Here is a 17,229-nt window from a genome sequence, read left to right on the forward strand (position 1 = left end):
CTACTCAAATGGCCCCCACCCCAAAGAAGGTGGATCCCCCGCCTGCCCGGGGATCATGCTGATCTAGATTAAAACCAGCCCAGTGGGCACGTATTAGCTCGACATGTTTAGAGTAGACTAATGAAAGGACGAATCGTTAGCTAGCAGATGTTTTAAGATAACAGAAACTAAATAACAAAGGCTGCTAATGTATGCAAAGATAAACAAGAACTTCAGGTAACTGCCCAAGAAGATGAAAAGTACATCTTGAAGAGGCGCTAGAGGGAGGAGATTCTGAATGTTAGGAAACCTTATGTATATGCATGACTTTGTATAATAAATATCGGACTGCTTGTTGAAACAGTGTGCAAGTTAGGAGGAGCGATGCCCCTTGCACCCAGCGCTGCAATAAACATACCTGCTTTATAACTCTCCTCGAGTTGTAGAGTTCGATTCCACAAGTCACCACCACTAAACCATGTCCCTAAGTGCCACATTTACATGTTTTTTTAACTGCTCCAGGGGTGGTGACTCCATCACCTACCTAGGTAGCATGTTCCAATGCTTGACCACCTTTTTGGTGAAGACATTTTTCCTCATACTCCATCTAAACCTCCCCTGGTGCAACTTGAGGCTGTTTCCTCTAGTCCTGTCACTTGTTACTTGGGAGAAGAAACCGACCCCCACCCCACTGCAACCTCCTGTCAGGCAGTTGTAGGAAGCGAGAAGGTCCCCCCTGAGCCCCCCCTCTCCAGGCTGACCCCCCCAGCTCCCCCCGCTGCCCCCCCCCCCCAGCCCCTGCCCGGCTCTGGACACGCTCCAGCTCCCCTGCGTCCCCCCTGCCCTGAGGGACCCAACACCGAACACAGGATCCAAGGTGCAGGCTCGAGTGAGAGGAGCTGGATAGAGAATCTGGACCTGGCCCAGCGAGGCGTATGGAGCTGAGTGACTGCAACAGTTTGTACAAGACAAGGGCAGCAGCTTTGGAAAAGAAAAATTATTTGGGATATTCTGATTATCTGGGATATCCAGCCTGTTTCTTAATTTTTCCCACTCGGCTTCCAATTTGGGCAAATACACTAACTTCAGAGTTGTCCCAGCTTAAGGGCTGGTGGAATGTGTTACTCTTTATAAAAGCTGGTTATAGGAAACACACAGTAATAAAAACAGAGTTGTAGAAAGGAAGAGACAAATTTAAACAGGATAAGAGCTGGCCTGGTAGATCCACACTAATGGATGATTTCAGCTGATTTGAAAGTCTCTTGATTTTGGCTTATTTCTTAAGCAAGAGGGTGAAAGTAAGAAAAGCATGAAATGGAGATAATATTAAAGGACTGTTGAGAAGCAGTATTTGGCCTTCTGATCTCAAACAGCTGTTTGAGGATGGGGTGAATCACCCTTCCTCAGGTGCGGAGAAGCAGAGTCTTGTTTTGGTGCAATTCCCAGCCTTGAAACAGCTCAGGTGAGAGGATATGAATCCCACCCATTAACCCTAGAACACTACAGACCAACAGAACCTGAGGGCACTCCAGCCTTCCTTGGAGTAAAGCCAAGGCTAATGGGCATAAAAGAGGGCGCTTTGTGGTGCCGTTGTCCCCGTGCCTCCACAGGTGGCCAGCACGTCAGGGCTTCCTGAGATGACTGGCTGGACATGGGGTTGCTGAGGGGCTGCTCTGAATGCATAAATACTCAAGATGCTCTATGGGGATACCCTTTTTCTCACTCTTTGGTGGTATTACTGGCAGAACGATCCCTTGCTTTCTGGCACTGGTCAGAAGCCAGATGAGAGGGATTATGATGAGGATGAGGAAGGCTTTGTGGGGATCAGAGGGAAAATCCTGCTCCGTTCCTGCGCTTGCATTTTGATTATCTGTCTGCTGTGCTCGAGTAAGATATTATTTAATTCTGTGTTTTCTGCTGACACCTGCTGGCCCTTAGCAGAAGGTTGTTGTGGGCCTTACACAAACCTTTCCTGCCTAAAAGGCTTTCACAACCTCGGAAGTTATTATTTGTAACTATCTCATGGGATGATGTCACTGTTAGAACCAGTCTTTAATCTCCAGGTATAGGTAACTGATGGTATCTCTCCCAGTACCCTTCCCATCCCCTTCTTATTTCCAGTTACAATTCATCCGTGTGCTTGCTGTCTTAAAATTGCAAAGCTACAACACAATCTGATGGAGTGTGTGTGCATTATAATCTGCTGTGTGACTCAAACACATGAAATCTGGGGACAACCCTGGAAAGCTGAAGGTCTTGATTTCCTAATTTAAGGAAATTTGAGTTGGAAATAAGTAGCTTCATTGCAGTCAGTGTTCCTACACTGGCATATAGCTGCAGATTTTCCAGAGAGATCAAGATGAGGGTTCTGCTTCTAAAATGATGCCAGTCACATCTACAAATGATGAGCCACATACCAAAATCTCTACTCATTCTTTATCCAGGGCATGCCCAAAGTGCTTTGCGGATTAGGAACGTGGAAATAATCCATTATTGCAGAAATAATAGTTCTCTCACCAATAATCCAAAATTAATTGCGTTATAGCCAATTAACTTTTATCATCGAGGAGATGAGTTGCTGACAGAGCCCTTTGCCATATTGGTGTTACAGGTCCAGTTTGAGAAGATGAGAAAAGAAACATTTCTATCTGAAGGTGAAACGTGTATGGGACTTCAGAGGAATATGGGCTTGTTGAGAGTCGTAGAAATGGTGAAGATGTGAGGGCTCCCTTCCTAGGGGTGTTTTCCTAGAGCAGGGACTGGTGCTGTTCCCTGTGCTGTAGCTGTGCAAGGACCAGTCAGCCTCACGTCCCAGAGCCGGTCTCACAAGCTCGTGCATGCTGTGAGAATTAGTGTTATATAAAGAACCAATGTGTTGATCTGAGTAACAATGTCTCTACGCTGTTATTTTCCTGGAACGGATCCTCCAGAAAGTCCAGGATAGAAGGTTATGTTCTGATGAAAGGGAGAGCAATTTAGAAGGTAAATATGAGTTTCGTAAGCTTATGCATAGGGCTCAAAGAAGCAGTGTAAAGATGTCTGGGTCCCCGTAAGAGAGCAGGAGGCGATGCGCAGCAGAAGTGGGGAGGGCAATGGGGACAAGCGAGGCAGCAGGAGTATGAGGATAGCTCAGTCCAGCATGTGCTCTCTCCCCTCTCTTCCCCTTTCCTACTGAATTGCTGAACATTTATTTTGAGAGGACGGGAGACAAGGGGGACCATGGGCTTGGGTTCAGACATAGGCTATGGGTGTGGCTAGGACAGAGACTGCCTCTTCTTTCCTAACTGTGATAGGAGGGACTACTATGCCGTATCTGGGTGCAAGAACCCTTTTTTGGCAGGGGCAACAACAGAGGGTCCAGACTTTACAGATGACGACTGATTCCACCTAAATTTGATGACTTTTGAGGCCTTTCTAGTTCGCAGGGGCTCACATCCATTCTGGCCCTCTGTCAATGACAGCACAGGCAAACTGTCTATATATCGATACCGCGATTTTAAGTGACAAGACAAAGTTTGGTTAGACGACATTCACTTAACCTTTTGCTTCTTAACATGTCACCAAGGTGTTCATGATTCACTGCAGATACCACAGCCTCTTAGGACTATACAGAGAGTATGTGCCACCCTGCCCACATTAGTGTGCCAGGGCCCTGAGAGCACTAATTGCCCTGACCAGGCTGCCCGCACCCACACACCCTCCGCCCCTTGGTGCAGGAGCTGCTTTTAAGCTGAGGCCATTTGATTTGGTCCTGCTTTGAGCTGCAGTGGGCACACAGTGGACTTGGACTTGTAGTTTTTGACATCCTGGCTGTGGACCTGCTGTGTGGCTTACCTAAGGATCTGAACTGTGGCTGTTCCTGGTTAGTGCCATCAGACTTGCTCTGCTCTTCTTATTTGAATCCTGTGGGGCTGTGCTGCTTGAGGTGAGGTCTCTACCCCTGCCTGCCTTGCTGTCACCTTTGGTTTCTGGCTTATTGTTATGGTGCACCCCTGCTTTTGCTGCTTCCTGGTTTGCTCGGGTGTTCTGGGCTCTGAGCTGAGCCCTACAGAGGGTTTCAGCCTGTGGCAGGACTTCACCCACAGGATTTACCCTGTGGTTCAAGGCTGACCTCCAGACCTCAAGGCTGATCTCCAGACCTCAAAGCTGATCTCCAAACCCTGCAGGACCTTGTGGCTACAGTGGGAGGTCACAGTAGCCCCTTTGGTGAGGATTAGGAGTGTACAAAGGTTTGGGCTTAAATGCAGCTCCTTAAATGTAAAGGGTGGAGGCCCCAGATGAGGCTGGTCAGGGCACTCGGAGATTATTGGTATACTTTAGACCCTGACATCATGTTTGGCGGGATCTCTTGGCAGCCTTTAAATCCATGCGGGATGTAGCATGAGTAATGAAGCAAGCTATAATTTTGCCCTAAATTAAATCTCTCCTTCCTGTTTTCAAAGAGTGAATCCACAGGAGGTGGTGTAGACAGTCTGTCGGTTCTTTACAAAATGTTGAAGGCCATAAGCTACAAGTGGGATTTGACTTCCACCAGAATTACTGTAGTGCTAGAAGCAGGAAATTCTCATGAACATTCCTGCCTCTTAGCATAAACTTGCATTATCTGATTTATGTTAAGGGTAGTGGAGATCTGCTTGTTTCCCAAGGTTAAATCTCAAAGATCTGGGCACTCACAGGAACATACCTTACCTCCCTGCAGAGCCTATGTTCTCTATAGTGTGCCCCCAGGATACAACAGTTGCAAGATGAGTAATTCCTGTATGTCAAAACAGGCAGAATCCCTGCCTGAGGCTCTCTTTGTTCCCAAAAACACGAGGCCTGGCCTTAAAAAAGACTTGCTTGGAGTTTGCTGTGAACACATGACAAGAAGCCCCTGGCCAGGCTGCAGAGGGGAAGGGTGAGAGTAGAGATTAGGGGAGGCTCCTCAGGGAGGTGCTGACAAACGTTGAGAGCAGTATGGGTGAGATCTTTAAGAGCTTCCTCTGGGGATTGTCACAGACTTCCTTTCCTTGGTCTCCTGAGGTTGATTATAGAGCAGTTGAACCATCTCCCTTCTGACCAGTGTTAGTTCCAAGGTACCCCATGTAGGTATTGCAGCAGGGTCAGCGCCTGGCTCTTCCTCAATAACATTTTCAGCAGGATGAACAGAAAGTGTGTCCAACAGCCCTCCAGCCCTACCTGCCATTCTGGGACAACCGCAGATGGGTGTTCCTACAATTAAAGGCAGGAGAGATGGTTCCCAAAGCTCAGCCATGAGACTGCCCATCAACATTACTCCTTCAGTGCAGATAACGACAACTCAAATATCTGGGCACCTTTATGGAAAGCTAACGAGATGGAGGCTATTCCCCATGAAGCAAGAAGTAGATAGAGTCCAGCACAAGAGCAAAGGGACCCAGAGAGCTACAGGATCAAGGAACAGCCCTGTAAGCATTGCAAAGCTCAGAGGACCTGGCAGTGGATTTCGCGGCACTTCTTCAGACCTGTGTCACCTCTTCCTGGGGGGGATGCTTCATTAGAAGAGGATGTCTAGCAAGCCTGTCCAAGGAGAAGGTTCTAGCTGCAGACCTGAGCTCCTCTAAGTTCCTGTTCACCCAAGGCTTTTATCTGCTCCTGCTAAGCAACTTGCTTTCATGTTAATCTTGCTGCAACCTTAATTTGCTTGAAGCACTGGCTGGCTTGAATCTGTATGAAACCATCCCAACTGAAGATTGGGGGATGCTAGTAACTTCAATTAAAAATATATTTAAACTGTCTGGCTTGTATCTAGAAGTGTGTAATTTGTATATAAAAGCAAATTTATAGCATGGCCTTGGCCTAGTCTATCAGACACAACTTGTTGCATAGCAGGCAGGACCCAGAGATTGTCCTTCAAACTAATCCCTCAAATTGAGTATTTTTGCCGGAGTGAGATCTTTCTGCTGTCTGCCTCTTTGTAACAAGGAGAGGGATACTAGAAATGTGTCGGAGAAAAACCCATGACCAAGAGCTGACTGGCAGAGCTCCTCACTCCCAGTGAGAGCTAGGATGACATTCAGTTTGCCTCTATTTTCCTCTACCTGGAAAAATGCATGAAAAGACACTGGGGAACTTTGTGGGCGAAGATTTTGATAACAACTCCTCCCTTACAGGTTTGACTGTGTCAGTGGAAAATGTTCTTTTGGAGTTGAAATCAGCCTCCTATCTGCTGGTTGCCTTGAAAGCTGTGATAAATGTGAGAACTTAGTCACATGGAAAACAGATATGTTTTATCTGAAAAAGAGTTTCTTAACAAGTCCTGTATAAATTCTTCTTTGCTAGACTGAGTTGAACTTCACATAAAACATGAAGCTGATTTTGATCTTCTTTGCCCTCTTCGGGGCTTCCTTGTGCCTGGAAACTTTTGTTGGGTGAGTTATACTTCTACGGAAGACCTTTCATTTAAGGCTGTATTATCCAGTTGTTGTTTTTCATTATCTTAACTATACAACATCTGCTTGGGACACATTCTTGGCTTTTTATGACTGACTTGTCATGTTACTTTGGTACTCCAGACTCTGAAGGATTCCTTCTCTACTTTCATTTTGGTTTTCTAAGGAGAAAGTTCTAGCTGCAGAGTTGAGCTCCCAAATTCCTGTTCACCCAAGGCTTTGCTTTGGCTTTGATCATACCTGAGGAGCATTCTCAAGCCTTGATCTGAAGCTGAACCTTGCTGCAAAGCTCAAGTGTTGAGCTTTACAGATCTGGTCCAGCACAAAGCAGAGCCAAAAGACCAGAACCTGGCTTCAAACTGGAAAGCTCACTAGTTTCTCTTTGTTTTTGAAGTTTCTTATTTTTATTTAAATGCTTAATCCTCTTCAGAGCCGAAGCAATTCAAATCCTTATTTCCAACCGTTATATTCTAAAGTTTTATCTTAATGTTGCATTGCAAAAATTATCTCCTGTTGCATTGCAAAAATATCTCCTGCTGTATTTCCTCACAGCCTTTACTGGCCATGTAAGAACCTTAATAGAAGAAGATAAAACCCCTGATAGATACTTCCTGAGATGTAGGAAGTGAGCACTAGATTCCACTGAGTAAATCTGTATATGAAGATGTAAGGATTAAGAATAAGAACTACTATACATAATTTACTAAAACTCTAGGATTTGTAAAGCCAGGAGAAACTATTTTGATCACTTAATCTGGGCCCTGGCATAACGTAGGCTGAATTCTTGTGAATTCATTTCTCAGTCATGTCCAGTAGCTGTGGTTAATGAGCCTCATCTCTTCACAGAAGAATCCAATCCAGAAATAAAGCCTATGGTGATGGACAATCCAATAATAAGTTATTAATGTGGTAAAGTGCCTTCAGTGTTGTTTTAACTTGGTCCAACAAAAGAATCTTACATGTCAGCTGGCCAGACTGAGGAACCTGGTGTTAGCGAGTGTCTCTTCCCAGCAGCTGAGGCCATGCTAGTAAATAAACACACACATAACTGAGTTCATATGGCAAGCCCCTTGTTTACCCTGTCTTAAGTTGTGTTTTCCAATCCTGCAGTTACTCAAGTTGATTTGCTGAGTCATCTCCATTTTTCAGTACTGCTTGCAGTGGGTGCTGGCAGAGCAGTTGGGCCAGGTCAGGGTATGGGACTCCATGGTGGACTTCTGTTCTGTTTCCAGCTGTGACCAAATGCATATGCCTCGGGAAGAGAATGAAAACAAACACACCAAATGCTTCAATCACCAAATGCCATTTGCAAATGCAGCATTAATGCTCAGCTCACTTGCAGTGAACCCCAGGATATACAGCTAAGGGGCACATCTGTGCTTTTGGCTACAGCATTGACCCTAGGCTGTACTTCCAGATGTTAATTCACTATGCCTTCCAGGTTTCTTTCAGAATCCCCCCTGGTTCTCCCGAACAGGATCTTCTGTCCCCCAGCTGTTGCATACACTTGTTCAGAGATCCTTTTATCATTTCATAAAAGCGTTGGGTGGAAGGGACCTCTAGAACTTCGTAGTGCACCACTCTGCTCAGAACAGGGCTCAGAACAGTTCCCCCCTATTATCATCATCTACCCCTACTGAGAAGAGTTTGTAATTTTTTTGTAACTCCTCTTCAAGTAGTTGTAGGCTGCAGTTAAATCAGCCTGAGCAAGCCTGGTTTCATCAGGCTGTCCTTGTAGTACTGTTTGTTTGTACGTATTTTACCAAGCAGCCTGGAACACTGTGTATTTGAATGGGATATATTTTTTATATACAGATACATTTAGAGGCTGTATGTTGTGATCACTGTATGTTGTGCAATGCATAGTCTAAATTAATTGCTGAGGTTACCTCTGTAACCCCTGGAGTGAGGTGCTTCCAGAGGGTGATTCATTCCACCTGAAATGGTGCAAGCCACCCTCTGATGGTATCAGCTTCTGACAACACAGGGAAGTTTGTCAACAGTCTTTGACTACACTGAAAAACGGGGAAATTAATCCCATATGTAGTAGTTGGTTTCCTTTGTTGCATAGTGCTCCCACAGTATTTGATCATTTGCAAATTCAGCGAAAGTGGTTTTTTTCCTGAAAGCTGTTGATAAAAAATAACTAATAGATGCAAGATTCTATTGAATTAAAAATTCATCCACTTGATATCTTGTTAAGGATGAAATCTTAAAAATTGCCATTTAACTAGTTACTAATCTAGTGCACATATAGCAGGTGAGCCCTGCGGGTTGTTGGTTGAACTCTTGGGTGACATTAAGTCAACTGCATTAAGGAAGTCCATATTTGCTGGTAACATGCAAGTAACTACCCACCAAATTCATGATCCGATAACAAGCTAGTTCAACCAGACCCCATTTTGAGACAGTTTCTGAAGACTTACTGATTTATTGCAGGCACCAGGTTCTCCGAATCAAGACAAGAAATGAGGAGGAGATTCAGAAGTTACAGCTTTTGGAATCACTGGAACACCTTGAGGTATGTTATTACCACAGAGGCATTTTGTAATGTTTCAGACTAGGGTAGGACTTACCAGGGTAGGACTTTGCATTGCATTTGAAAGGTTTGTACCATACTGTGGGAGCTGCCATAAATAAATTTCCTGTCTCAATACTTGGTGGTTGATCTGCAAGTTCTAGTACCAGCTTGGTATTCAGGAGTGCCTGCATTCATGTTTTCTTCCTAGTGGGTTTGCGGTCATATTTTAACTGATCTGCTCTTAATCTCAGTATCAAAAAGCTTGTCTTTAAAGTGGGGATGCTAACGTTTTTGTACTTGTCTCCCAGTGTTGTGTGAGGAATTTATTAGTTAGTCTACACTGTACTGAAACAGGAAAACACACTATAAAGTTCTAGGTTATTACTGCTCTTATTGCCGTTGGTGAAAATTTTTATTATTACTTTATTTAAAAATATTGATTTGACTAGTATAGAAATGAAAATTTAGAAAAATCCTGCCAAAGGAGAAATAAAAACAATGGGTTTCTGCAATACAGAGCTCTGGTAAAAGGAAGAGTAGTAAAAGAATCATCATAAAAGACTAAAACTTCCTCTTTTTATATGACTGAAGCTCTGAAGTTGGTGAAAATGCTGACTTTAGCCTCCCGCAGACATTTGTTGGTTTGGGTTGGGGTTTTTTTGTGTGAGTTTATCACATTAACTGATACAAGGTTGAGGTGAGGCCAAGCTAAAGAACAGAGCATGCTGTAAGCATGATGAAGCACAATGCTGCAGGAGTCATTCAATTTGAGAGAAATCAGCATTTCTAAAGCTTTAGAAGAGCTGTTTGCAGAATGCTTTCCCTAAACCAAATCCATTTTCCTTTCTCATTTCAGCTTGATTTCTGGATAAATCCCTCCACTCCCGACCTCCCTGTGGATGTGCGAATCCCTGCTAACAGGGTCCAAGCTGTCAAAGCCTTCCTGGAGTCCTATGGGATTGAGTACTCCATCCTGATCGAAGACCTTCAGGTAGGCAATGCCATTGGCACATATTTAGCTTTTATGTCCTTTGGAAACAACTAGTGATTCACAATCTGGCCTCATTCATTAACAGGGACTCTTCTATACTCACTCTGCTTTCCATGAAGGCCTTGCTTTATCTTTGTAGTCTGTGGATTAATTTCTCAAAAATAATCTGTGGATCACTGCTGCACTGGGAAGCTGTGGGGATCACTCTGAAGATGCTATCTGAAACCATGTTGAACAGTGACATCAGTAAACTCATAGGCTGGTAACCCCTGAGGAATTTCTTTTGGTCTCAGACATTTGGGAATCACAACGCTGAAGTTGCTCCTAATTCAGTAAACTATGTTAAGAGTAGTTCAGGATCATAATCTGAAAGAACTGTATACCACCATGTGCCGTTTGGGCACTGATCTGACATTTCTTCATGAGCAGTAATCCCAAAATGGCTTCTAAAATAGCATTAACTCAACAGAAACACTGCCTTCCCCCCGCATTCCAGTGTTGTTCTTGTTCATCTTCAGACATGTTTAAAGCTTAGTGCTGACCTTTTAAACACTGGTATTCTTGCCCACTTCACTACAGATACATTCAGCAGGAGCACGCACCTGTTTGCTCCATAGCTGTGGGAGTTTTGGGTCTGGGGCTGGACTCAGTATGCAGTGCCACTGTTTTGGTATTTGAAATAAACGTTTGGTCAGAAGTTTGCAAACTGAGCAGGCTTTTCTCAACATTTGAATGGCTTCTTTTAGGTTGTTTTAGATAAAGAAAAGCAAGATATGGCCAACAGTCAACAAAGGGACCGCAGCAGCAACACCTTCAACTATGGAACTTACCACTCTTTAGATGATGTGAGTACCTCAGCTTTGGGGGAAGAGGATTCTTTTTTCTGGCCTTTTTTCATGCTGTCTTCAATTAAATATCCTATATTGGGATCTAAAATGTCGTTCCAGCTTCTTTAGGCACATGGTTTTGTTTTTAAATGTATTCATTTTGTGGTCAGCACAATAAGCCAGAACTCTCCCTGACAGAGTGTTGGAAGGGGCAAATGTTGATCATACTTTTTCAGAAACTCTTCTGCAAAGTTCTGTCAAAACCCTTCCTTCTGACCCTCAAAAGAGATTGAGAAATAAATTAATCTTAAAACAGGGAAATACAGGAAACCGGTAGCTCTACAGCAGAGCAGAGGGTAAGGTATTTTTATTGCCAGAAGTTTTGAAAGAGGATTTTGAACTTATTCCTGAAGTAAGTAGATCTTGATGGTACAGCAGTGCTTCCTTCTACTTTGTGATGTTAGGGACAGCGCTGACTACACTGACATAGGATGAGCTGGGGCTTTGAAGAGGTGGTAGTAATGAAGGCAAAAGGGGAGAAAAGTAGATTTCACCAAGTCCCACAACTGTTCTGGGCAGTACTATACATAAATGTAATGTAAATGTCATCATGATTTTTCATTTCAGATTTATGCAGAACTGGATCGTCTTGCATCCGCGTATAGCAACATTGTCAAGAAGATCCAGATTGGAGAATCCTATGAAAAGCGGCCTTTGTATGTGCTCAAGGTAGGACATTTAATATATCACAGAGTGTGTGCATACATGTACTAATATACATCTGTATTATATATACAGCACAATTCAGTCCAAAGCATCCCAGTCTATATGGGATGTTCTTGACTAAGAAGTGTCAGTGAGATTTTTAAAACTTTCTGGTTTGTTCGACAGTTCAGCACTGGAGGAAGCAACCGTCCTGCAATCTGGATTGATGCCGGTATCCATTCCCGAGAGTGGGTTACCCAAGCGAGTGCAATATGGATAGCTAAACAGGTTACTTCAGCAGTGATTGATTTAGCTTTTGTCTTGGGCATGCCTCTGACTATTTGAAAGTATATCACAGATATAGAAACACATATGTGTTTAGCCAGCTCAGCTGGCTTTACCCCTTGTAAAACATTGCCAGCTCCAGAGAGAATACGGCAGCTGCCTAGACAGAGTTGAAAAATGCTATGTATTGTTAGAACAGCTGGGTTTAGATATATATAGACAAAATGTAGTGGTTCAGGTGAAATTGTTGAGTACTGCAGGGCTGATAGTTATACAAATAACCAAGGACTTTGAGGTTAATTTGCTGCTTTGATCTGCTGACACAGAAAAACACTGTGTGGTTGGTTACCTTCCACAAAAGTGCCAAAACTGCCAGCTGTATATAAATAAGTGTTTAAATTCCGCTGAAAACGACTAAGCCACCAGGGAAGCACAGCACAGATGTGTTTTCTCCACCTGGCTAATCCATCTCAATCTTAGTGCCAGCCTTGGGCTGTTCTCTGGGACAGGCAGGGGAAAATGTTGTTGCCTTCTTCCATTAACTTCCTGTCTTCAGAGTAAAACAGTAAAACAGATTCATTGCTCTCTTCAAGCTCCAAGTCTCTCAAGGGACAGTTATGGCCAGCAGATAATTGATGTTTCTTGTTTCCCTGCCCTGAAAGCCAGACTTGCCTCTGTACCTAACTGTTAGAGCATAAGCATGTGGGAAAGTATGCTGATAATCACAGTGTGCAATATTGTCTCTACTTAGATTGCCTCTGACTATGGGAAGGATCCGTCCACCACCTCTCTGCTGAACAAAATGGACATTTTCCTGCTGACAGTCTCAAACCCTGATGGATATGTATTCACTCACACCACAGTGAGTAAGCATGATGTGTGTCTAAGCTGATTTAGGAAACTGTCATGCTCTTCCAAATGAACAATAAATGTGAAGGAAGTAAGCTCTGAAAGTCCATTTCTTAATGCTGTAAGAAGGAGCTGCAAAAGAGTTGGGCAGCCAAAGATACTAATTACTTGTCTAACCTATCTTAACCCACTGTAACTTCACCAGCCCTTCGATTTTTGTCCATTGGCCCATCTTGGCAGTCAGCCCGTCAGAAATAATCTTAGGCTCGTGCCTAGGATTGCTTCCTGGTGAATGGCAGCTATTTCTGGGTAGCAGTTTTAATGCAAGAACTGAGATTTGCTCCTTTTTGAAGCCATAGTGTTTCTTTGTTTCAGAATCGCATGTGGCGGAAGACTCGCTCCAAGAATCGAGGCAGTCCATGTGTTGGAGTTGATCCAAACCGGAACTGGGATGCAGGTTTTGGAGGTAGGAATAAAGTTTCTGAATTCTGGCTGTCATTAAGAAGAAAGTTCCCTTTCATGTTCCCAGATCCTGTTAACAGGACCAGCAATTGCTTTACCATAAGGGTTCCAGAAAGAAAATGGTCAAATAGAATGGTAGCTGTCTTTTGTAAAGATAATTTTGCATTGATTGATTGCCAGTGAGCGAAAGATGAAGGCAGTGATCTGTACCATCTAGAAGTATGTCCCTTGAGTATCCATGCTTTGTGACTGCTGCTTGAGCATTTATCAGCATTTAAGGCCTTGCCTTTGGCTGAAGACCTGTTGTTAGGAAAGCCTGGCTTTGTGTTAGTCTGCTTCGACCTTTCATGAATTCTTACAGGTTTGCCTTTGTTCCCTCTTTGCACCAACAGGTCCTGGAGCCAGTAGTAATCCCTGTTCTGACTCTTACCGTGGGCCCAGTGCCAACTCAGAGGTGGAAGTTAAATCTGTGGTCAACTTTATTAAGAACCATGGAAACATCCGGGCCTTCCTCACCCTCCACAGTTACTCTCAGCTTCTGATGTATCCCTATGGCTACAAATGCACTGAACCAGCAGACTATGCCGAGCTGGTGAGACATAATGACTTGGCTTTAGCTTCCTTTGTTCTGTCCAGCTGGCTTTGTATACTCAATTATTACAGTGAGATATCACGATAAAAACAAGAGGCTGAACTGTGTCATCCATAACAGTAACCATCTGTGAGAGGGAACCGAAGCCTGGTGCAATGCAACACCTTTGTAAGAGAAATCTTGGTCAGATGCAAACATGTGCCATCCCCACACATTCTCAGCCCTCTTTGCTCATCCGTGTTTCCTCCTTTCTTCTTTAATGACAGCCTCACAGCTGTAATAATATCTTTGAGGCAAGATGGATCTCACAATCATAATTCAAGTGGAAAAGACCCCTGGAGGTCTCCAAGTCTCAAGTTCTGCTGAAAGCAGGCAGGCTTTGGAGTCAGAACCGATTTCAAGGTCAGATTGAGTTGCTTAGGGCCTTGCCCAGCTGAGTTTTAATCAATTGCTTTGATTTGTTTTGATATTTCTAAAACAAAATTCCACAGCTTCTTCAAGCCCATTGCAAAGTTTCCCTGCTGTCATGGGGATTTTCTTTTTCCCTGATAACCTAAATGCAATTTTCCCCTGTAGCAATTTGTTTGTTGCCACTTGTCTTTTTGCCCTACTCCGGGAAGAGCCTGGCACTGTTTTCTCTACAGCAGTTTTGCAGTTGAAATGAGCACAAAGTGACCACTGAGTATTGGAAGTTCCTTCTGAATATGAGGAAGAACTTCTTTACCTTGAGGGTGACAGGGCATATGGAACAAGCTGCTGCCCAGAGAGGCTGTGGAGTCTCCTCTTGGAGACATTCAGAACCTGCCTGGATGTGACTGTGCAGCCTGCTCTGGGAGAACCTGCTTTAGCAAGGGAGTGGATTAGATGAACTCCAGATGTCCCTTCCAACCCCAACCATTCTGTGATTCTGTGATGTCTGACTGTCTTGGGATTTTCTGGTATCTCTTGAACCTTCTCTTGACAAGACAGTTGGTAAGATGAAATGCTGGATGATCAGATATCGAACCTGCTATGATTTAATTCACCTGCAATGTCACCTCCCAAAAATACTATGGAAGTTTTGAGTGCTGTCATTAGTATAAGTCATTAAGAAATGGGTTGATTTAGCACTAGTTTATTGGGGGTGTGTGTGTGAAAGCAGGTTGTAAAGCAGTTCGGAGATTTCTCTGAGTATGGTTCAGGTTGGTGAAATCTTAATAATTAGCCTCATTAAGCATGGCTACTTTCTGACTTGTCCTTCATCTTCTCCTCTCTAGGATGCCTTGGGAAGAGCTGCTGCCAGTTCCATCCGGTCCCTGTACGGCACCACCTTTAGAGTGGGGAGCATTTGCACAACTATCTGTGAGTATTTTGCTAGTCTGAGCTTTTACGGACTGTCCCAGGACAGTGGACTCTGTCCCTGTCGCAAGGTCTCTCCCTCTTGGAAGCAGTGATGCTTCTGCAGAGTGATACCACCAAACACTGGAGCTGAGTGTTCACTTAAAAACCTAATACTTGTTCCTCACAGATACAAAAAGTAGGACAGCAGAACTCATATCCATCCTCTGCTCACCCCTCTGGCTCTTCTCCCTTTCTCTTTCAGACCAAGCCAGTGGAGGCAGCATTGACTGGAGCTATGATTATGGCATCAAATACTCTTTCGCCTTTGAGCTGCGAGACACGGGTCGCTATGGTTTCCTCCTGCCAGCCAGCCAAATTATCCCAACTGCGGAGGAGACCTGGCTGGGTCTGAAAACAATCATGGAGCACGTGCGAGACAATCCATACTAAACGCTGGGGTGGAAATCAGCTGCCTGTAGCAGCAAGCTTGTAAATCCTCTTTCCTTGGTGCGCTTGCAACAGCTGTAATGATATGGCACCTGGCTGAATAAAAACTCTGTGTGCATTCCTTCTACAGCAATACATGTCTGTGTATAAAAAGCATTTAATGCTTGTCTTGTTCACTGCGAATCTGTGTGCGTGGTAGACCCCTTAGAAGGTTTTAGGACACAGTAGGAACAGGGACAAGAGGAGAATGGAAGATGTGAGCACTTGTATAGCTATTGAGATGTCAGTGACCTCTGGTGAGATGAAGAGAGCAGGCCTTTCTCCCCCAGATGAGCCAAAAGTCAGATGAGGGACTTGCAATGGTGTGGAGGCTGAGGAAAGATTAAATGTAAGAGCAGAAAGGTATGCTGGGAAAGGAGATGATCATCCTCTACCTCATGACTGCTACAAACTGTTCTGCCTTGTGCCCTCTGCAGCTCCATCTCTATTAGCAAATGAAAAATGTATTTGCTCCAAGCAACACCAGCCCGTAACAGAGCTTTGTACTTCTGCAAACCTCCCCGCAGGCACAGTAACCCCCCTTCACAACCAGCCCTGTCACCAGTGCAGAAACTGGCTCCCAGGGTGGTGGGGGTGCAGGTTTTTGAAAGTGTTCCTGAAATTTGTGGATTGGAAGTGGTGTCAACTTTTCAGAGCTGCTGAAGCACTTGAATGGTAAACTAGACCGTGTGGAAAGTCAATTGCTCCACTACTGCAGTATAGCTACAGCTGGGGGAATTACACAAGCCTGCCTTATGCTCTGCTCCAGTAGCATCTAGTTGCTGTTTAAAGAGGACAGGGAAGATTTTCTTTTTTGTTCATAACAGCTCCGTGTCACTGCTCTTGTAAACCTGGGGACTCTGACAGAGCTGCCTTCTGGGGGCAGGTCACCGACAACTGGTGGGAGGGAGATGGCCTAATAGCCCCATGTATTGGTCGTGTCCCTTTTCTCCCTCCCAGATTTGCCCAGTGGGCACGGTCGGAGGGTGGAGATGGAGGATGCCTGCTCTCCTCCAGTCCACAGTCCTTCAAGAGCCCACCTCCTTCCTTCTGTTGTTCAGTCTGATAATTTCTTGGGCATTAAGAGCAAACAGCTCAGGGCTGTGCACTCAAGCCACTGAAGAGTCGGAGATTAGCAGTCCCTGCTGCTGTTGCAGTGATTATCAAGTCTAACGGGTTTATCTCAATGTCCTGTGATCCCCTCAGCAGCTGGTGAGTTACTCACTCCCCCATGAGCTTGGCAGGAGAGCAAACACACCTGATGTAGCTGGAAAAACGTTAGTTCAGACTCAAAGGATGTGAGGCCGTTGGCAGGGAAAGGAAGGTGAAGGTGCAGCTGAGGCATAGGGAAGTACCACGTGGGTTTGTTTTGGCTTGAGTGCAGCTGTTTTGGAAAGCAAACCCCAACATGGGGCAGCTGTGCTCCCCTCATGTCCCCATCCCTCCCCTCTGCTCATGGCCCCATCTGGTGGCACCTGCTTCCTAAACTGACCCACCCTTCCAAAATCCCGCCTGTAGCCAGCAATTAAAACCACACTGATGGGGAGGGTCCAGGGCACACAGTTGGCTCTTGGACCTGGCTGACCTGTTGTCACCAGAGCGAGGACCTTGTGGCAGATGGTGGGCAGGAGTTGCAGAGCCTGAGGAGCCTTGGCCCTGGGGTTGCAGACTTGTGACCTCATACTGGCTTTGAAGCTCATTCCAATCATCCAGGCCTTGAGGCCACCTGGTCCTTCTGCTTCTAAGTATGTGGCTTGATGACAACTGCATCCAGTTTTTGAACCCCTGGCACAGTCCAAAAA

The 17,229-nt window shown here is 44.8% G+C and overlaps 1 protein-coding gene across 1 annotated transcript; it reads left to right on the forward strand.

Annotated features, from left to right (window-relative positions):
- The first annotated feature begins 6,280 nt into the window (after nucleotides 1-6,280).
- On the forward strand, nucleotides 6,281-15,525 carry LOC130150055 (carboxypeptidase A2-like). Its single transcript, XM_056340574.1, has 11 exons — nucleotides 6,281-6,368; nucleotides 8,829-8,910; nucleotides 9,767-9,901; nucleotides 10,648-10,746; nucleotides 11,356-11,457; nucleotides 11,620-11,721; nucleotides 12,470-12,580; nucleotides 12,943-13,033; nucleotides 13,422-13,621; nucleotides 14,878-14,962; nucleotides 15,204-15,525. The coding sequence occupies exons 1-11, from the start codon at nucleotides 6,304-6,306 to the stop codon at nucleotides 15,389-15,391; spliced, it is 1,260 nt and encodes a 419-aa protein (XP_056196549.1). The 5' UTR covers nucleotides 6,281-6,303; the 3' UTR covers nucleotides 15,392-15,525.
- Nucleotides 15,526-17,229: the final 1,704 nt, after the last annotated feature.

The sequence above is a fragment of the Falco biarmicus genome, chromosome 5 (genome assembly GCF_023638135.1).
Source record: "Falco biarmicus isolate bFalBia1 chromosome 5, bFalBia1.pri, whole genome shotgun sequence".
In the NCBI taxonomy this organism is placed as follows: Eukaryota; Metazoa; Chordata; class Aves; order Falconiformes; family Falconidae; genus Falco; species Falco biarmicus.

Coding starts and splice junctions, on each gene's coding strand:
- LOC130150055 (XM_056340574.1), top strand. CDS start 6,304: ATGAAGCTGATTTTGATCTTCTTTGCCCTCTTCGGGGCTTCCTTGTGC. Junction 6,369..8,828: donor TGCCTGGAAACTTTTGTTGG/GTGAGTTATACT, acceptor GATTTATTGCAG/GCACCAGGTTCTCCGAATCA. Junction 14,963..15,203: donor GAGCATTTGCACAACTATCT/GTGAGTATTTTG, acceptor TTTCTCTTTCAG/ACCAAGCCAGTGGAGGCAGC.